Here is a 22,126-nt window from a genome sequence, read left to right as displayed (position 1 = left end):
ATTCTTCGCTATTTAAATTTCCTCTGTGGATTTAACAGCCATAATGTTTGGATTTGAGGTAGAAAATTAACAAAGACCTTACATAGTGTATGAGCTGATATCAAGGACAGAATGGCCTATGTCAGCTTTCCTTTCATATTGAAAGGCAGATGATGCTTAGAAACAGCTTATCTTAAGAATATTTTATATACATGAAATGTTTTGTCATGTCTGTGCGCCACTCGGACTAAAACATGACTATTTTCCCTAGGTCAGATGGGTTAATTGGAGGTGGTGATGTGGTAGTAATGTCACTGGACTAATAATCCAGGCTAATGATGTGGAGACATGGGTCCTAATCCCCCACAGCAGTTAACGACATTCAAATTCAATGAATATGGTGGCTCAGTGGTTAGCACTGCTGTCTCTCAGTGCCAGTGACTCAGGTTCGATTCCAGCCTCTGATGACTGTGTGCAGTTTCCACATTGTCCCCGCCATGTTCCGGCATGTGTCAGTTAGGTGCATTCATCATGTGTAAATGCAGCGTAATAGATTTGGGCGGATACTCTGGAGGGTCAGTGTGGACATGTTGGGCCGAAGAGCCTGTTTCCACACTGTAGGATTCTGAGTAAATTGCACTGAAAAGTTAGTATCTGTTGTGATGATGATAAACTATGATTGATTGTTTGTTTGAAATGGAATCATTCGGTTCACCAAGGCCCTTTCACAAATGAAATCTGACTGCTTTACTTGGTTTGGCAACATGGGGCTCCAGATCAATAGCAATGTGTATTATTCTTAACTGCTTTCTGTAATGGCCTAGCCAGTCACTCAGTTTAAGGGCAATTAGGGATGGACAACAAATGCTGCCTTGTCAGCAGTAACCATATCCCACGCAAGAAGAAATAAATGATTGGAAACTTCAGCAGCTTTCTCAATTACCTCCCCTTTCATCACCTTAAAATGCATTGTTGCCACTGCTGGCACGTAGGCTTTGGCATCATGTATCCTTTAATAAACACAACTTGGAGAAAGTGAGGACTGCAGATGCTGGAGATCAGAGCTGAAAAATGTGTTGCTGGAAAAGCACAGCAGGTCAGGCAGCATCCAAGGAGCAGGAGAATCGACGTTTCGGGCATAAGCCCTTCTTCAGGAATGGGGAGGGTGCGCCAAGCAGGCGAAGATAAAAGGTAGGGAGGAGGACATGGGGGAGGGGTGTTGGGAAAGCGATAGGTGGAAGGAGGTTAAGGTGAGGGTGATGGCCCAGAGAGGAGGTGGGGGCGGAGAGGTTGGGAAGAAGATTGCAGGTCAAGAAGGCGGTGCTGAGTCAGAGGGTTGGGACGGAGATAAGGTGGGGGGAGGGGAATGAGAAAGCTGGAGAAGTCTGCATTCATCCCTTGTGGTTGGAGGGTTCCTAGGCGGAAGATGAGGCGCTCTTCCTGCAGGCGTCGTGTTGCCATGTTCTGGCAACTTGTCAAACACAACTTGTCAAGACTATTTTAGGAGCACTTCCCAAACCCACTTAGAAGGACAAAAGCAGCAGATGGGAACATGACTGCTTGTAAATTCCCTTCCAAGTAATGCCATCCTGACTGCTGTTATTCCTTAACCTTGGCTGAGTTAAAAACCAGAACCACTGTATCTAATATCATTGCAGCAGTTCCAACACCCTGCAATGGTATGAGCTATTCCCAAGATTGCTTCCCAATCTCAGAATCACATTGAAGATTGGAAATGTTAGTTTGAGTTTCTTGTTCCTTTATCCATGGTGGTATCTCAACCACTGAGTTGCCTTGCCAACTACCCTTTTCTCCTGCAGTATAAATTATGATCATTTGAAACTTGGTATTCTTGCATTTGCCCTGAGGAGTGCCAGGCAAACAGCTTTGGCAGCATCTCTCTCTTGTATAATATTCACATTCTGAATTCCCAAATGACTCGAGGTGTGAATGAGTTTAAAATTCTAGCTATGTGAAATAATTAACATGCTGAGAATTTGTTGCGCCTACTTGTTAAATATGCAAAAAAAAAGCTGATTTTATTGAACGAGAATTTTTTTTAGAAGAATTCCTTCAGCATGGAAACAGGCCGTTCGGCCCATTGAGTCCCCACCCAGACTCGCCACGTAACCCTGTCCCTGTAAACCTACGCTTCCCATGGCTCATGCAAATAGCGTGCACATCTTTAGGCTGTGGGAGGAAACTGGAACACCAGAGAAAACCCACGCAGACAAGGGTGAATGTGCAAACTCCACGCAGATAGTTGCCCGAGGTTGGAGGCTAGCCCGCATCCCTGGCACTGTGAGGCAGCATTGCTAATCACTGAGCCACTGTGCTGCCCCAGTTTTCATAAGTATGCTTCACTACTTTTTCCAGTCCTGGGAAAAAAAATCGGGTGCACTTGGTGACATCACAGATATGTAAATGTATTAAGGGGCTATATAAATTCAATATCTTTAAATTATGCACTTCGAGCCATTGAGTCATACAGCATGGGAAGAGACCCTTTCCTCCAACCAGTCCATACTGACCATGTTTCTAAACTAAACTAGTCCCACCTGCCTGCACTTGGCCCATATCCCTCCAAACATTTTCTATTTATGTACTTATTCAAATGTCTATTAAACGATGTAACTGCATCTATCACTTACTCTGTCAGTTCATTCTACACACAAACTACACTCTTAAAAAGCTGTCCCTCATTTCATTTTCAAATTTGTCGCCTTTTACCTTTTCAAAACTAGGATGAATTTTTTTTAAAACTCGCCCAACCTAGGGAAAAGACCCTTGTCATTCACCCTATCCATGCCTCTCATGATTTTATAAATGTCTTTAAGATCACCCCTCATCTCCTACGCTGCAGTGAAAGAAGTCCTAGCCTTTCTGGTCTGTGTTTATATCTTCCCATTCTGTGGTGTTAATAGAAGGTTTGAAATGTATCGTAAAACGTGTGCCTAACAAAACCATGTGATTCCCACTTTATTAACCTAATTTCAGTTAAATAAATGTCATTGTAATAATTTTTGAATGGTTTGTTTAACCATGCAGGTTTGGATGCGTCTGCTTCAGTCCAGTCAAAGCAGATGGAAGTCTCTGCCAGACTCCGGGATATCGTTGTTACCGATGTTGATTCAAATACGTTACATAAAAAGGTGCTTTTCTAGATTTCTGTCTTTCCCTCTCCCTCTGAGAGTCCCTTGAAATGAGGATGATATTTGTTCATGGTAAGAATGTAAGCGTGGAGTCCTTCAATGTGAAAGGCAGTTGCATTGCAGCTAGCACATGATTCTGGTTGGCCACATTTTGACAGAGTCCTCAGATGAGACCTGAATCTGAGCTCTTGTCTAATGATAGAATGCTCCATTGGAACCCAAGAAGAATTAGGAGCAGGTATAGGCATGGATCTGGACAAAAGTGAGGACTGCAGATGTTGGAAACCAGAGTCCAGATTAGAGTGGTGTTAGAAAAGCGCAGCAGGTCAGGTAGCATCCGAGGGGCATTGATCCCCTTGGGCTCGCTCTGCCATTCAATATGTTATGGCTGATCTCATCTTGACCTCAAGTCCACTTTCTTGACCAGTCTTCATAAACCCATTAACCAGATGTTAATTAAAAATCTATCTATCTCCTCCTTAAATTCACTCAATGTTCTGGCATCCACCACATTCTGGATGGTGAATTTGACAGATTCATGACCCTTTGAGAGTAGCAATTTCTCCTTGCCTCTCATTTAATTCTGCAACCTCTTATCCTGAAGCTGCTGTGGTACTACAAAGCTGCTGCTTTGCTAGATTTGCTGAAGTTACCTTTGGGTGAGTACCTGAATTAACATGCGAGAGTGCTGCTTTTCAGGAAATGATAGCAATCTCTACCTGTGCACACTGAAGCTATTTGTAAGGTCTATTTGTTGGAAAATAGGAAATATTGTAAGTGCCGTGTTTATTTTCAATTAACTGTCATTTCTCCTTTTCAAGGCTGTCTCCATTGTTGGGAATGAAGTGTTCAGCTTTAATATAACCTTGTATCCAAATGCTTTTGATGATGAGACCTATGTTGATATGTCGAAGGTCGATGGCAAAATCACATTACGAGTTGGCTGTATTCAGATTATATATCTCCATAAATTTATTATGTCATTATTGGTAAGTCCATTGTTTAAAGTCAGTTTGAATGTACTGATCAATACAAATTTAACACACGACCTTTGTTAATATCATTTTTCATATTTTTAAGCTGGATTTTTAGTGTAAAAGCAACTTTCCTCATTGCAACCCCATCCAACCAATTTATTATCTCCAGAACATCCTTTTCTTGATTTTTGAAGTTTCTATTTTCTGATCATCTGTGTTGACCTGATGTATGTCATACACCTGATTCCAGTCATGGAATAACATGTATTGTGCTGATGTCACTTGCTGCATTGTTCATATATGAAGGAATGCAGAGTTGGGAGTGGAATATTTGGAATGAATGAATAATAGGGGATAAGTTTTTGTACGTCATCTTTGTATTAGTAGTTGAGATATAGCTAGCAGTTAGGATGACTTGGTATAGGGGGCCAGTTATCTCAGTTTGCTTGATGGCTAACATGTGATTCAGACTAACAACAGGCCAGGTTTGATCCCTGTTCTAGTTGAAGCAAATTTGGGACCTGCCTCCCCTCTCTGTTCTTGAGAGTAGAATGGTAAATCAACACTAATGGTAAAAAAACTATTTAGGAAATGGTTCAGGATGAAACATGAGACAATGAACTAAGGAGCTGCCTTTTGGCTGAAAGAATGAATAAATGATTTGGTATTTGCTCGCTTCATTTGCAATTAGAGATTGGTTACAGCAGGGATGGAGAGCACGTTCCCTATTGTTTCTGTGCCGGCTCTTTGCATGTACCATTCACCACCTGCTGCTTATCAACTATTTGCTCTGAGTCTTGAAAATTTTTCCTCCTTGGAGGAAAGATAGTTCTGCTTACATTCGAAGCTCAGCCACCGTGCCATATCAGTGGTTAGCGCTGCTGCCTCAGAGTCACGGATCCGGGTTCGATTCCAGCCTCGGGTGACTGTGTCTGTCTGTGTGGAGTTTGCACATTCTCCCCATGTCTACTTGTGTTTCCTCCGGGTGCTCTGGTTTCCTCCCATAGTCCAAAGATGTGCAAGTGAGGTGGATTGGCCATGGGAAATTGCCCATAGTGTTCAGGGTTGTGTCGGCTGGGTGCATTGGTTGGGGAAATGTAGAGTAATAGGTAGGGGAATATGGATACTCTTTGGAGGATCGGTATGGACTTGTTGGCCAAATAGCCTGTTTCCACACTGTAGGGATTCTCTTCTATTCTACTCTGTTCATAATTGAAGCTGCCTTCAAATTCAGCAAATGCATTTCACATTCTAACTAAAGAAGATTTTGCTTCTTGCTGCTGTTTGCTGTTTTGGGTAGTCACATTTAGCAGAAGTTCTTGGTTTTCAGTCCCTCCACAAATGGAAACAATTCCTCCCTGTCTACAGGGAGGTTCCGCTATAACACTCCTTGAGTCAGTGCGAATTGGCTAAAGCGTGATTGATGAATTGTGGACGTTGTTTGGATAAAGTGTACTTTCCACTGAGCGGGTATAGCAATTTTCTGTTAGCGAGCGTTTACAGTGTGATATTCAATAGCTCTTTTACATAATGCGATTTTCTATTGTGCGAGGTTGCAGAGGAACACAACTGTCGCGTTACAGCAGAACGACCTGTAATTAAGCCAAGGTCCCTCATTATTTTGAACACCTTTATCACATCTCCTTTCTGACTGTAGCACAGCCCCAGCTGCTTCAAGGAGTTGCTTCAGGGAAGTTCCATATCCCTGGGACCATTCTCAAGAGACTTTATTGCCCCCTCTTTCATGGCTCCATATTTGTCTTCAAGTGTGGTGCCCAGAACTAGATGTATTATACCGCTTGAGACAAAACTGGTGTTCTAAACAAGGTTTTCTATTTTCTTGCTTTTGTAATCCGAACCTGTTTATAAACAAAATTGTATAATTCTTGCATCTTACTTGAACCCAAGTTGTCCAGCTATCAGTTTGGGCGTTGAGTGCATAATTGAGACTGGTACTGACTGAAGGAGTGCTCAATTGTCTGCTCTGCTATATTTTGGGTGAAATTTTAATAAGCAGAGTGGAACTTGCTTTGAGTTGACTGCAAAAGATTCCCATATAACTGAACCACCATGTTGTGCTGAACAAATTAAACTAATCCCTTCTGCCTGCACTTCTTCCATATGCATTCATTCTTTGCATATTCATGTGCCAATCTAAAATGTCCCTTTCGTGTCTGTCTCTACCATTTCTGGCAGTGCGTTCCAGACTCCTATCACTCTATGTAAGAAAAAACCTGCCCTTTACATCTCCTTTGAACTTCCCCTTCTCAACCTAAAAGCATGTCCCTTAGTACTAGACACTTCAACTCCGGAGAAAAGCATTCTGACCATCAATTTATGCATCTCATATTTTTATAGGCTTCTATCAAGTCTGCCTTAATCCTCCACCGCTCCAGAGAAAAGACTGCAAGTTTTTCTAGCCTGTCCTTATAGCTCAAACTCTCTCATCCAAGCAGCATTCTGGTAAATCTCTTCTTCGCCCCTTCCAAAGTCTTCACATCCTTCCTGTTATGTGGCAACCAGAATTGAATGCAATATTTTGTGGCCTAACCAAAGTCTTATAAAGCTGCAACATGACATCCTGACTCTTGTCCTCAGTTCCCTGAACAATAAAAGCAAACATGCCATATGCCCTATTTACTTCCCTATCTACTTGCATGGCTGTTTTCAGGGAGCTATAAACTTGAATCTCAATCTGTCCATCTATGCTGCTCAGGGTCCTGCCATTAACTGTATACTTATCATCAATATTTGATCTTCAAAGTGCAGCACCTCACTTTTAACCGGATTAAACTCCACTTGCCATTCTGCAACTGATCTATGTTCCGCTGTATCCTCTGACAACCGTCTAAATTGTCCACAACTACTTCAATCTTTGTATCGTCTGCAAACTTACTAATCCATCCATCTACATTTTCATCCAAGTCATTTAGACATATCGTGAAAAGCAGAGGCCTCACTTCAGATCCCTCTGGATGACCACTAGTCACAGACCTCCAGCCAGTAAAAAAAACCCCTTCAACGACTACCCTCTGCCTTCTATGGGCAAGCCAATTCTGAATCCACGTGGCTAAGTCACCATCGATCCTATGCATCTTAATCTTCTGGTTGGGCCTACCATGAGGGATCTTGTCAAACGCCTTATTAAACTCCAATTAGATAACATTCATTACTCTCATCGATCTCCTTTGTCACCACCTCAAAAAATTCAGTCAAATTCCTAAGACGTGACCTGCCTCTCTCAGAATCATGCTGACTGTTCCTGATTAGGCCATGCTTTTCCAAATGCTATTGTGTAATCCTACCCCTCGGAATTCTCTCCAATAGCTTCTCAACCACCAATGTGAGACTCGCTGGTCTATAGTTTCCAGGATTATCCCTATTTCCCTTTTTTCAACAGAGGAACAACATTAGCTATTTGTCCGTCCTCCAGGACCTCTAGCAAGAATGCAAAGATCTTGGACAGGGCCCCAGCAATCTCCTCTCTTGCCTCTCTTTATAACCTGAGGTAGATACCATTGGTTCCTGAGAACGTCTCCACCTTAATGCTCTTCGAAAGACCCAGGACCACTAATTTCTTGATCTCAATATGCCCAGCATACTGTACATTAATCTCACTATCCTCCGTATCCTTCTAGTGAATACTGATACAAAATATTCATTTCGGATCTCGCTGACATTATCTGCCTCCAAGCACGTGGTCCCTCCTTTTATCCTTGAGTGATCCTACTTTCTTCCTAGTTATCCTCTTGTTTTCAATGTATCTATAGAATGCCCTGGGATTCTGTTTAATCATACTTGCTCTCATGGCTCTTGCTCTCCTAATTCCCTCCTCAGGTTCTGTCCTGCATTCTTTATACTCCTCAAGTCCTGTCAGTTTTAGCTTCTTATACTTTTTTTTCTTGTTTGACTAAATTTGCAAACTTCCTTGCTGTTGAAGGGTCCCTGACCTTGCCATCCTTATCCTTTCTCGTGACTGGAACATGCCAGTCCTGAACTTTGATCATTATGTCTTTACACAATTTCCACATGTCAAATGATAAAAGCTACACCTAATTAACACTGCCTCGCTCCTGCCTAATACTGACATACCTTGCCCTCCAGCAAGATCCTGACTTATCCTTGTTCACAGTTATGTTAAAACTTAAGGAGTTGTGCTCACTGTTACCAAAATGCTCTCCCACTGAAAGGTCAGTCACCTGGCCAGGCTCATTCGCCAATCGAAGTGGCCCCTCCTATCATTGGGCTATGCAGATATTGTTTCAAGAAATCTTTTCAGGTGCACATAAGTTGTGCTCCACCTAACCCTCTTGCTTTAAGGGTGTCCCAGTCAATGTTGCAGCGGTGAAAAATGTGTTGCTGAAAAAGCACAGCAGGTCAGGCAACATCAAAAGAGCAGGAGAATTGACGTTTCGGGCATAAGCTCTTCGGGAAAGTTCCTGAAGAAGGGCTTATGCCCGAAACGTCGATCTCCCTGTTCCTTTGCTGCCTGACCTGCTGTGCTTTTCCAGCAACCCATTTTTCAGCTCTCATCTCCAGCATCTGCAGTCCTCACTTTCTCCAATGTTGCAGAGGTTCAAGTCACCCACCATGACAACCCTGTCATTGTTGCGTCTTTCCATAAACTGCCTCCATATTTGTTCCTCAATGTCTCCTCAATGTTGGGGGTCCTGTATTATCATCCCATCAGTGATTGCACCCATCTTATTTTTGAACTGTATCCATGTTGGCTCAGTTGATGAGCCTTCCAGTATGTCCCCATGTCCCCTCTGAGTGCAGATGTAACATTCTCCCTGATTAGTAATGCAACTCCTCCACCTCGTTTACCTTCCTTTCTCTTTTGTCTAAAACAACTGTGGAACATTGAGTCCTGTTCCCCTGTAAACCAAGTCTCTGTAATGGCCACAACATTATAGTTCCATGTACTGATCCAGGGTCTGAGCTCAGCTGCCTTATCTAGAATACTCCTTGCATTGAAATAAGCACACGTCAGCCCATTAGCACCATTATGTTTGTTTACCTGCCTCTACCTGCCCTTCCTTTCTAATTTGCAGATCCTGTCATCTACCTCCTTCCCCCAATCCCTCCGCATGCTGAACTGCTTTGGTTTCTAGCCCCTGCCACTCTATTTTTAAACCCTCCCGAATAGTATGAAGATATTTCTAGGAACCACTGTTTGTTGTTGTGGAGTTTTGCTGTGTGGAAATTTCCTGCATGTTTGCCTCCAGAACTAGTGAGTGTTTGCTGGAAGTAATCATGTAGTTTTGAAGAACCATGGAATTTCTTAAAGATGGCAAAGTTGCTATATGAATGAAACGATTTTATTTTTTGCATTTGAATAAGAGTGCGCTGGATAGTTCAAATGTTTTTAAAAGTATAGTATTGAGAACCTGCTATTGATGCAAAGGATACCACCTTAAATTTTGTTTCCAGTTTAGCAAAAATTAGGTTATAGAATTGTTTCAAATCATCGACAAGATTTACTTGGTTTATTTAGGTTTTCAAATTGAAAATTAACTTTGTCTCTGCTTAAGCTAAGTCAGTAGGTGGACTACTTTGCTATGGGCACGAGCTTTATATTATGAAATACCTCATGTATGATGATGATCCCACAGTGCAGGTGGTGTGTTCTGTTGAAGGCTAAAGATTATTAGTTTGAATGTGGTTTCTCATCACCACTCCAGGCAGACTGGATTTTACCACCTTTATGGTCACACTTTAATTGCTTAAAGTACTGTGTTTGTGAGTTGGTTTAATTGGCTTGTTCAGGGAATCATGCGGACTGGAAAGTACTGCTTGTTTTCAGGTGAGAATCTGCACTCGCGCCACTGATGTACAAAGGAGTTTGAGAAGCTTGACGATATGTGAATACGTAGTTCTGTTTACTGGCTGTGATTGGCTCTGTAGCCTGTAATTTTCTGATTTTGATTCTTAGTCTAATTCTTTTTCACTGGTTGAACCACATTGGGTCTTGTAATCGTGACTGGGATCTTGGTAATTGCAAATTGATGTTTTTTCAGGTAGAAGATTAAATAGAATATATGACACAGAATCAGACCATTCAGCCCACCCAGTTGATTTACCAGTATGTATGACCAATACCGAGATTGATAGCTCTAGATATTCATGATGTCAAGGGGTATGAGGATAATGTGAGAATGCCATTGCGGTATTCGAGATCAGCTATGACCTCGAATGACCTAGTTCTGTTCCTGGCCTTCTATGTGATTACGCTCCATTTTGGCCACGTTCCTTTTTCCTCATTGAAACTTTGAGTGTTTGAGTAGTTTGAGCTATTACCCACTGAAATATTGAAGAATTATTGGTGATCTTGGTGAAACATGTGACTCTTAGGGAAATTGACAGGGTAGGTGTAGGAGGGCCTAACATGAGAAGGTTTGGTTTCAGAGTAAGGTATCCCACATTTTAAGGCAGAGATGAGGAATTCCTACTCTGAGGGTAATAAAATTGTGGAATGCTTCACTACAGAAGGCTGTTGAGGTTGGATTATGTCGTGATTTCAAACTTAAGGTCGGCAGACTTTTAATTTGAGAAAGAGAGAGAGGTTTTGGGGAAAGTGCAGGAAAGTGGAGTTGAGAATTTTCAGCTCCGCCATTATTTCATTGATTGGCAGAGCAGACTCGATGGGCTGAATGGCCTGCATCTGCTTTCATGTTTTATGGTCTTGTATGTTTTCCCTTAAATGCTTCAACCATTTCTCGTGAGAAAGTTTCATATATCTCTACTCCAGTGCACTGACTTAAATTTGCTTAAGGGAAATGTTTTTTCTAATATATTTAACTAAAAATGACCACAGCTTGAGTACAGATGAACTGTTGTTAACTGTTTACTGTAGAACTTCTTTGACAACTTCCAAGCAGCAAAGGAAGCATTAAGTGCAGCAACAGCCCAGGCTGCAGAAAAAGCAGCCTCCAGCGTCAAGGATTTTGCCCAGAAGAGCTTCCGACTGGCAATGGACATACACTTGAAAGCTCCGGTTATTATCATCCCGGAGTCCTCCATCTCCATGAATGCGATTATGGCAGATTTGGGTTTGATTACTGTACAAAATAGATTCACTTTGATCCCAGATGAGGGGTTCTCGTTACCACCTGTATTGGACGTCATGGATGTTCATCTAACACAGCTAAAACTTTCAAGGTAAAGTTAAAGTTTTGCATCTTGTAGTCCACTGAGTTTGATGCATCTGCCTTTAGCTCAAAATCTGCCTAATAAATAAATTGCACTGGACTGTTAAGCAATAATTTAGTCATTCCATTGCATTTAATGGTTATATTATATGTTGAATTTCACATTATGAAGCACTATTTTCATAAATGAGCAATAAGTTGACTTTTCTGGGATTTGTAATAATTTTCTATTGGCCATTGTGGCGATTCTCCTAAAGATGATCATAATTAAGTAGAAGGCTGGAACAGAATAAAGGAGCTGAGAACCCCTCTAGTATTTGCACTAAATTTTTGATTTCAACATGCCCATTTATACCACATTTTCACGTGCTTCAGATCTTCTCCTAATGATTTCTTTGGGAAGGGAGTCAACTGACATTTGTGAAAACCTGACAACCCCCTGTTGGAAGTTTGATTCCTCCTTTGAGGAACTGGAGAAAGATGAGCACTATGTTGGCACTGAGCTGTTGTGACACGCTGCCAAGGAGAGGGAGAGTAATCTAGAGTTTCTATTGTTGATAGTTATTCAGTAATGTGAAGAACTTGGATGTGTGAAAGTTTTAACTTAAACATCCCAAGAAACTTCACGGTATTTTGACATTGAGCCACGAAGCAGGTGTAAAAATCGGAATCGAATAGATAGTCTTCATGATGCATCTTGAAGGAGGAGAGCATTTCAGAGAAGCAGAGGAGTTAGGGGAAGGAATTCCAAAGTGCAGGACCTTGGCAGCTGTAATTATAACCACTGGTGGTGGATCAAATAAAATCAGCGATTCTAAAGAGGGCAGAAGTAAAAGAACATGGAGTTTCCAGGGGGAGGAATGGTGTCAAAGATATGGAAGGCAGAGGCCATGGAGGGAATGACACTTTTTTAAAATTCAGACATGGCTCATCTGGGAGCCAGTGTAGATCAGTGGGTACAAAGGTGATGGGTCAACAGGAATTTGCTCAAGTTGGGATGTGAGCAGCAGACAATTGGATAACTTTAAGTTTGTTGAAAATGGAAGGCCAGCTAGGAGTGCATTGGAATAGTCCGGTTGAGAAACAAAGGCATGGATGAGGAGATCGGCAGCAGATGAACCAAGGCAGGAGTGGAGTTAGGGTGAGAGGGGTGGTGAAGTGGTGATGTCAGATTGAACTCTGCACTGCCAGGAGTTTAACTATAATATTTCCTTTTCCAGGATTGAGTATGTAGGTCACTGTCTGCTTTCACACAAGGGAGTGAGGACTTGAATTTAGATGATAACAATAGTATTGAACTGCAGGGCAAAGAAATGTTAGGAAACTTTTGGGCAAAAATTGGGTGGAAGGATCAATTCCCTACACCCTCCCCCTCAACTTAGATCTCTGGCATTAGATGTAGATTTTTAAATTAAAGATTTAAAGCCATTTTTCAGTTAGATGAATTAAAGCAATTATCTTTTTAGTGTAATATCATTACATAAAGAGCTCTACTCTGCCCTGGATTAATTCAGCCATGTTTTTCAATCAGGACTATCTTGCACACCAGTTCATCTCAACTTGACATTCAAATGCTGCAGCCTACCAACTTACAACTCACTGTGCAAAGAAATTTGTCAGCGGCCTGGTACCTCAAAATTCCAAACGTGGAAATCAAAGGAGATTTAAAGACCATGAATGTGGGTAACAGCATGTTTTATGGTATTTCATTTTCATGCTTGTTCTAAGTAGAATGTTTTGCAAAGTGCCATTTTAGATGTTCCTTGCGATCGGTTACCACCACTCTTTTTCAGGTAATATGCTCCAAATTTTAACCATGCTCATTTTCCCTGTAGTTCTTATCAGGGCTGTTTTAAATCCATGACCTCTGGTTGTCCTTTCCCAGGTGGTGAAGGGAGTTTCCCCCCAGTGTCAAAAAATGGCAGAAGGTTGCACTTCTCTGTCATTCCCCTCCTTAACTTTCTCTGCCCTAAACAGAAAGGTACCAATATTTCTGGGTTTTCTGTACAACTAAAGATCTTTATCCCAATTCTGGTTGCAGTAAACCTCCCCTTTGCCTTGCCATCCTTTCTGTAGTGTCATGTCTGGAATTGTGCACTCAATAAATCATTGGTTCAGACTTCTCTCAATGTTTAGCATGACTGGAGAGAAAAATGTGGTGTGGGCCGGGTTCTGGTCACTGGTGACCAGACCCATCTGATGATACTACCAATAAAATCAGGCAGGTGTCTTACAGGGTTTGCAATGCTCCACGTCACATTTTCCTGCACAAGAGTTGTTTTATATTCATTGACCTTTCTACCTGCAGATATCAGAGGAGGCTGGGTCGGTGAATATTTCCAAGACTAAATTAGATTTTTGACTGACAAGGGAGCGTAAGATTATTGGGAAGCAGGCCATATAGTAGGGGTAAGACCATGGCCAGATCAGCCATGACCTTGTTGAAATACAGGCCTCACTCGTAGGATGAATGGCCTAATCCGACCTCTGTTTCTTAAACTTTTAATTTTAATGTCTGGCAGGACAGGAGCAAACTTTGCTTCCCAAAATGTACTCGAGAAGAGGCATGATTGCAATTAATATTTATGAGCAAAATGTTTTGTATTTGCTGTACTGTTTTGCCACTTGTTTTCCTGTTTCAGATTGTTCTCAGTGAAGATGACCTAATTGTTCTGATGAAGGTCTTTGAGCAAAATCTTGGTGAAGGCAGCAAAGAAACAAATGCAGTAAAAGCTCTGAAGGATGACGTGAAAAGTAAGGGCAATCATTCGATTGATGCTGAATATAATTTCAACTAAATCTTACGTTTAAGTTTTATGATTTAAAACATGAGTGAAAACCAGTGACCTACAAAAGAACTTTATTGACCATATGTATTGTCTGTTTGCCTTCATTTTAATCTCTCTTGCTGTGCATTCTCCTGCGAACGGTTGTCATTTTTTTGATTGTTTCTTGATGACACAGTTTTTCCCTTTACTTTCTGGGACCACAATTATGTACAGAAGCTGATAAACGTTTGACCTAAATCTGAGCATGTGATTAAGGAATGACGTTGCTGAGCGAGCTCACTTAATTGCTTAATGCTTACACAGAACTCGTTTTGTCATGTTTGAGTTGAAAAGAGTGCAATTTTGTAACTTGTTTAATTGAGCGTTTTCTCTAAATAGATATCTGTGCCTGTAAATTGAGAGGGAGCTAAGCTGATTTCCATCCTTCCGTTTCACTGATTTGATCTCCATTATTTCATGGTTTTATAATTTTAACAATGCACTCAGCAGATCTGCTGAGGTGAAGCATAATACTAAAACACATTATTGGTTTCATTTTTGATTAAGTATAAAATTATCATCATTTATGAGCTGCAATCTTTATTTTCTTGTGGAAAATTATAGACAAAATCATAAATTTAAAGATTTTATTGTGACATTGCTTTTGATTTAAATTTTATTTTTAAAAAGCTTGTCATTGAATAGTATTTTAGGTGAAAGTGGGTACTACAGATACTGGAGATTAGAGTGGTGCTGGAAAAGCACAGCAGCTCAGGTAGCATCCGAGGAGCAGGAAAATTGATGAAGGGCTATTGCCCGAAATGTCGATTTTCCCGCTCCTTGGATGCAACCTGACCTACTGTACTTTTCCGTTAAATAATGCAAGTTTATTTTTGAATGGCTGGGATAGTAGTTAGTTTAATTTTGAAGTTCGCAATCCATTCAATGGCTTCAGCTCAGTGTGAATGGTTGGTGATGCCAGCATGAATAGATCTCCCAGAGCAATGGTCTGACTTGGATGGCTACAAATAATCTTTTTTAAAAATCTTTTTCACTTGTCGAGCAAGTCACCGCATGTTCCCTGACCTGTCCTCAAGTAGTTCATAAAATTGTGGAATCTCTGTTGTGTGGAATGAACCATTTGGTCCATCGAGTCTGCTCAGACCCTCTAAAGAGCATTCCATCTAGACCCAGCTCCTCAACCCATTCCCATAATCCGACATTTAGCATTACTAATCCACCTATCCTTCACATCCTTGGACACTGCGAGGTAATTTTAATTTGGCCAATCTACCTAATCTACACATCTTTGGACTCTGGGAGGAAATCGGAATCTGGAGAAAACCTTTGCAGGCAAAGGGAGAACGTGTAAACCACGCTCAACAGTCACCCAAGGCTGGAATTGAACCCGGGTCCCTGGCGCTGTGAGGCAGTGGTGCTATATACTGAGCCTTGGTGCTGCCACTTGCCACTCCAGTTGTCCAGATTTTCATGAAAAGCTGAAAGCTGGAACTTCCACTGTTTGTATACATACTAAATCGAAGTTGTGTGGTGTCATTGAGAGGTGGGTCTTCTATTAGTTTGTAGCCCGTATGGAATGCTTTGGTGTAGGGTCTGAGAGATTTTGTGTAAACTCATGGGGGTTTTTAAAGTTCTTTGACAGTGGGAATATTTCATTAGCTGTCATCCGATGGTGACCTTTGAGTATTGTGTCGACCTGATGGATAGCAGGAAATTCCACATGCGCTTGCACTCGAAGCTGCCTAGACTGTTGTGTAATGATACCAAGTTAAAATCACAGTCAAAGATTTAAAAATAAATACTTCATTTAACTGGATCAATCAGTCACTCTTGTAAGTGACTCTTGGTGTACTAATTTAATAAAATGTAATTCTTCAGTATTGTTGAAAAATGAGATTTACGAACACTTTGCATATTAATGAATAAACAGAGAAACTCATAGATCCCACAGAGGCAACCAAGCCTGTGAAAACTGTGGCAACTGAAGGCTCAGCAGCAGATCATCATCTGGATATAATAAAAGGCACATCAGATGACGTTGTCAATGTTCAGCTGAACTTTGAAATCAAGGAGGTGAGTTATGCTATTTCCATTAGAAATGTAAACCCGCCTTATTCGGTCTTGCCACAGAAGCTTCAGAGAAGTTTGTTAGCTAACACTTGGCAAACACTTCAACTGCATAGCTTGTTTCACTAGAGATGTAGTTGTACTATTTGGATTAGCTGGATTAGGATCAACAGTCCACAAAGTTAGGTACTGCAACTGGTAGTTGATGCCATATGAGTGCGTACTTCTATGCCCAGTGATTTTTTTCAATCTGTCATTTTTGAGCCTGTGTCAGTTGGAAGATGAGAATGAATTTATGAAGTGTTTTGGGAGGTCAAGAAAATGCATGTCTTTTTAAGCTGACGACAAATGCTGTCCCCAATTGTGCATGGCAAACTTTGACAAGAAGCTAGATGACTAGAAATTTTTTGTTGGGTAGATAGAGACTGGCTAGAACGTCAGGAACATATATCTTAGAAGCACAAGCAGGCCACACCGCCCTGTGAGCCTATTCTGCCATTCACTAAGATCATAGCTGATGTGATTGTGCTTTCAATTTGACACTCTCGTCTGTACCCCCATCCCATAATCCTTGAATCTCCCTTTTTTAAACTCTGATGTAATTATTTAGTTGGGTAAACATTTACACTTTCATCATTCAGACTGTTAGTTCTGCATCTTTGTGGATTAAGTCTTGTTGTTATAATAAAGTTTCTATCTAACTTTGTCTTTCTTGAAAAATATCAATGACCCAGCACCCATTGTTTTGTGGAATTCTCTTTCATAGATAGCAATGACTAAAAGAAAAGAAAATCCTCTGTTTTAAAAAATAAAACCCTTCATTTTTTAAACAATCCCGTAGTTACAGCCTTTCACACCCCACCCCCACAAGATCTACCCTGTCCATTCTCTTTGGGATCTTTTCTCTTTTTATGATTGCCCCTCATTTCTTCTCAACTCCAAGTATGCCAAAGCTGTTCCATCTTTCTTCATAAGGGAGCCCCTTCATCTCAGCAGTAAATTGGCTGAATCTTCTGAAGGGCTTCCAATGAAATTCCATATTTTTTCAAATAAGGAAACCAAACCTCCAGAACCAAACACCAGATGGGACCTCTCAAAGGCCTTTTACAGCTGCATTAAAACTTCCCTACTTTTATATTCCATAGCCAGCTATTATGAATGTGCCTCCATTATTGGCATTATTTGAGGACTGATGTCTGAAGCTTTGTGAAACAGATTCATTTGAGGTGCTAAAGTGATACTAAACCCATTGCTTTATTTTTAAAAGGCCATTTAAGGGACACTAGGACTTGCCCTTTTTTTGCTTTTTGAAAAAAAAAGGGAATGTGCTATACGACCCATGTCTTCGGCTAACTGCTTGAATTTATTGAAAGACCCATGACTTCAGATTGAGCCTGGAAGTCATGCCTAGGTTTATAGCTATTAGGAGTATGGCTGGTTGTTGGTGTTTTGGAGTTCAATGAGGAACCTACTGGAGAAGAGACAAAGCTCCCAGCTCAGCCTTTTGTCACTTTGCAAAAAAAAACACTCCTGAGAATCATTTCGGAACTGGAAGGGTTCACCGCTACTTTCCCTACAAGGTTCCGAGAAACTTTCATCTTGATGTTCTCAATGAACTATGTGTGAAAAGGTCCCAGAGGGTCAATCATCTGCATATAGTAACCTGTCCACACATAGAAAGGCACCAGGCTAAAACCAACCTGGAACATTTCATAGCTTATCCTTTTACTGTCTGAAAATTAACCGTTTTGTCCAAGTTGTTTTTCCTAATCTCTGCAAAGAAAATGTCTGGATATCTGGTCAGCGTGGATGAGTTGGACCGAAGGGCCTGTTTCCATGCTATACATCTCTGACTTTATAATTATTTAGATGGGTCTTTACATTCATAATTCAGACAGTTCTTTGTGGGTTAACTCTTGTTGTAATAAACCAGTAATATTGTTTATGTAAGTACATAATTAACATTTACCGATTAACAATAGAGTCAATCGATGTTGCGGTCAGTGGAGTAGAGAAACACAATGCGCTCCTCCTACCTTTGGTCCTAACAGAATTATTATCAGCATACCAGTTGTCTTAATCACTTGCTGTATCTGCATACTAACTTTTCATGAATCGTGTACCATGACACCCCCCCCCCCCCCCCCCCCCCCAAAATCCCCTCCTTACCACTGAGTTCTGCAGTCTCTCCATTCAAATAGCTTCCTGTTATCCTATTCTTTGTGCCAAGAGTAAAGGGTTAGAGCTAGTTTTTCTTGGGCGTCTTTTGCGCTTGCCTGAACAGACGCAGATAGCCTCTGGATGATGTCTCATACAAAATAGCACCTCAAATAATACTGCAGACTGTCATGACTGCATTGCAGTATCACAGTTGATCAAGTGGTGTTTAAAAAAAGTTCACAATCTTTTTCTCATGAGCTAGTTGATATTTGGTGCAATGTGAATTCATTTTTGGATTGGATTGGCCTATTTTGTTGATGAGCAACATTAGAAGCTCTCACTCATAAATATGCAGAAGATCCTTGGTTCTAATTGTACAGATATGTATAATTTGTTCCCACTGTTGGAACTACAATTTAGCTGTGTAATACTGCCATCACCTGGCTTATCCTAATGCTTTCTGACCAGGGCAAGCAGCATTCACAATGTCTGAGTATATCCACAGCTTTATCCTGCAAAGTAAATGGGATAAAACAGGAAACATTGAAGACATTCTTCTTTTAGAAGTACATATTAACTGGATTACACTTAACAATCAAATGTCGTAGTGTAAGTGAAGTAATTTAAATTGAATACTCAATCGTTTTTGTTGTGACTAGTATCTTTGTTCTGTTGTAATTCCAGGTTGTAATAGAATTAACAAAACAGGTTAACAAGCAGAAGAGCTCTTTTCTCATGTTCCATGTAGTGCAATTGGGAACTGAAACCCAAGTAAGGAAGTTCGATTTGAGTGCAACAGCCTACCTGAGGAAAATTGCTTTGAACTGCTGTGAATTTACAGGTGGGGCGATAAGTTGTAAGATCATGTAAAATGTAAAAGAGCTGAGAGTGAGAAAATGTTATTTATCCTGTTGAAGCACATCTCCTTCAGAACCCCAATTTTCCCATTGTAGTGTCCAGATTTGGTTTGAGTTTCTGGTACTCAGTCGTGCACATTATTCAAAGCATTTACTGCTCTGCTGGAATGGAACTTGTGATGATATTGACTTGTGACTTATTTTTGAGCTTGCTTACCACACTTTCATTTTAATATTTTATGTACAGGTGTTTCTCTTTTCACTTAAGATAATGCGTGGTGTTTTCTAATCTTGTAGTGTTTACCTTCAAACTATTGATTTTTAAAAAAATATGCTACAATGTCCTGAGGACACCAGTTGAAAACTGCTGAACTTAGTACTCCATTGTGCTGTGAGTGATACATTATAAAACCTTAACCTTGCCTGGAGTATTTACAGTGCTGAAATAGACCATTTGGTTCAGATTTTACACAAACCTTCTCCCACCTTGTTTTGTCTCAATTTGTCAGAATAGCCTTGATGCCTGATCACAAAGTATCGACTTTGTGATTGAATGCATCTCAACAACTCCATATGGGGGCAAGTTCTGTATTTTCATCAACTTGAATAAAGAAGTCTTTTCCTGCATTCCATTTGGATTTATTAGTGACTATCTTTATATACTTGATGTATACTGTTCTGCTATGAATCCCAATATTTTAGATCAATATTTTCCAAAAATTGCCCGTGCATTGAATATGGTAAAGTTCAGTGCTGTTGTCAGTTGTCTGGCTTGCTGTACTACTACAGCTTCATTCCCAGTACAGTATTAACTGAAGTATTTATGAGCACAGTCATTGATGCTTACATTTGCTACCTTGCTGATAGTCTGTTTGCCATTGCAATATTCTTTTAAAAAAGCAAGATAGAAATTTTCACTTTAATTGCATAATAAACCTTGTTTCATAAGTATAATTTACATCTTTATCAAACATTGTTAGTCAAATGTCGTCTTAATATAAATATTTAATTGGTGTTTTGAGCTATATTTCACAAAGAGCTGTGTGTTGCCAGAAAATTCTGGAGAAACAGCCCTGATTTGAGTTATCTGGTGAAACATTTATTTTGAAAGCTTTTGTCACTGGTATGTGTAACTCTTCAAAGTGTACTTTATGGAAATCAGTTTTACATGCAGCATTTTATTTTATTGTAAAATAATTTCAAAACTTAAAGCTGTTGCTTGTACTTATTAATGAATTGAATTCAATTTTGGCATTGGACTCATGGCAAAATGTGATTGTGAGTAATGCAGTTTTATTATGTGGCCATCTTTAAAAATACCTGGGGTGCCACATTTTATGCATTCTGAAATGACCCAAGAAATACAAAATTCATGTTCAACTGCTCAGAGCTGTAAGGCATAAGCAGGGTTTCAGAAGTAATTGTTAAACCAGCTTGCATGTCAAAGGTGTTATTCATGCATAGGTCAAATTCAATTTCCAGCAATAGTGAGTCTAAATTTAACCACACCAACGCAGTGTCTGGCTGTTATGATAGTGGTGAAGCATTTTCATTACAAAATGGCTCACTCATATCCAATGCAGTATGTGTGGGAAATCCCTGCTTTCTTTTGAACAAAAACATGTCCTTGTACAAAATATAAACTTTGATAGCAAAGCTTGAGTGAAAATGAATGTATTTACTGTTCTGGGTGGCTGTCAGACATTCTGCAGTTCGAGGATCATTTCAGAATGCACAATAAGAGCCATGTCAGCAACTTTTCAAGACAGAATAAACCAATAAATAAAACAAACAAGTGGTATCTTGCCCTTATCGGGACAGAATCACAAGAATGCCAAATTTCAAAGGATCCACTAATTGATCTGCATAAGAAGAGGGTGAACTTTGTTTCACAAAAAACTGTTTTTTTTTCTGGTATGTTTATCCCTATTACTCTGCAAAACTTGCTAATTAACAACGCTTTATTGGTTTAGTAGAGTTTCTTCGGACATCCTATTCTTGGACTGTTTCGTTGGCTTTTAAATGAATGTCTAACTTGAATTTTGAAATATGGTCTTATGGGTGAAGATGAAGAAATAATTCTGAACAAAATTCTGCAATTTTTGGTGTTAGTTTTTGTTTGACACTTTTTTAGATTCTAGATTAGATTCCCTACAGTGTGGAAACAGGCCCTTTGGCCCAACCTGTCCACACCGACCCTCCCAAGAGCAACCCACCTCGTCCCATTTTTCTCTGACTTAATGCACCTAACCCTATGGGCAATTTAGTATGGCCAGTTCACCTGGTCTGCACATCTTTGGACGGTGGGAGGAACCCGGAGGAAACCCTGAGAATGTGCAAACTCCACACAGACAGTTGCCCAAGGCTGGGATCAAACCTGTGACCCTGGTGCTGTGGGGCAGCAGTGCTAACCACTGAGCCACTGTGCCGCCCTTCCTGAAAAAATTTTTTTTGTTTTCAAAATTACATCCTGGGCTGTTTTTGAGCATTTATATATACGTTTTAGATTACATCTATTATTGTATTCTGTTTGTTAAAGTGTATTTATAGTTATTAAAATTCAACTTATGGAAACCTTACTTGATGTTCCTAGTCCAAAGCTCACTACTGCTAATTTTGTTGCAGATTCAAATAGTAAGCCGCTTAATTTGATTAGTTCTTCGGACGAACCTGGATCTGATCTTCTGAAAGTACAGTATATTAAGGTAGAGTTTTAATCTACACAACTCTTCAGAAGATTGACATCGAAAAGTTAACTGCTTTCTCAGCCAGCTGCAGGCTACCTTAATGTGACTCTGATCCTCAAGTCTGTCTTATAAGAGTTGCTGAGTGAGCCCAGCATAACATACAAAAACAGAAATTCCTGAAGAAACTGAACAGGTCTGGCAGCATCTGTGGAGAGAAAACAGTTACTATTTCAAGTCCGGTGACACTGCAGAATGTTATAAACTGTTTGGCTTAGCTGGATAGGTTATTGGGAAACTTTGTGTAAAT

The 22,126-nt window shown here is 40.3% G+C and overlaps 1 protein-coding gene across 1 annotated transcript in view; it reads left to right on the top strand.

The window, feature by feature from the left end:
- vps13c (vacuolar protein sorting 13 homolog C) overlaps positions 1 to 22,126 on the top strand; it is a 286,385-nt gene that overhangs the window by 139,540 nt on the left and 124,719 nt on the right. The window contains exons 31-38 of the mRNA XM_060853895.1: positions 3,028 to 3,131; positions 3,953 to 4,120; positions 10,965 to 11,269; positions 12,791 to 12,938; positions 13,902 to 14,013; positions 15,979 to 16,121; positions 18,960 to 19,116; positions 21,758 to 21,837. Coding sequence (XP_060709878.1) covers positions 3,028 to 3,131; positions 3,953 to 4,120; positions 10,965 to 11,269; positions 12,791 to 12,938; positions 13,902 to 14,013; positions 15,979 to 16,121; positions 18,960 to 19,116; positions 21,758 to 21,837 — 1,217 coding nt within the window. The remainder of the gene's footprint in view (positions 1 to 3,027; positions 3,132 to 3,952; positions 4,121 to 10,964; positions 11,270 to 12,790; positions 12,939 to 13,901; positions 14,014 to 15,978; positions 16,122 to 18,959; positions 19,117 to 21,757; positions 21,838 to 22,126) is intronic.

Source organism: Hemiscyllium ocellatum, chromosome 42, assembly GCF_020745735.1.
Source record: "Hemiscyllium ocellatum isolate sHemOce1 chromosome 42, sHemOce1.pat.X.cur, whole genome shotgun sequence".
Classification (NCBI taxonomy): Eukaryota; Metazoa; Chordata; class Chondrichthyes; order Orectolobiformes; family Hemiscylliidae; genus Hemiscyllium; species Hemiscyllium ocellatum.
This window is presented reverse-complemented; position numbering and strand designations above follow the sequence as displayed.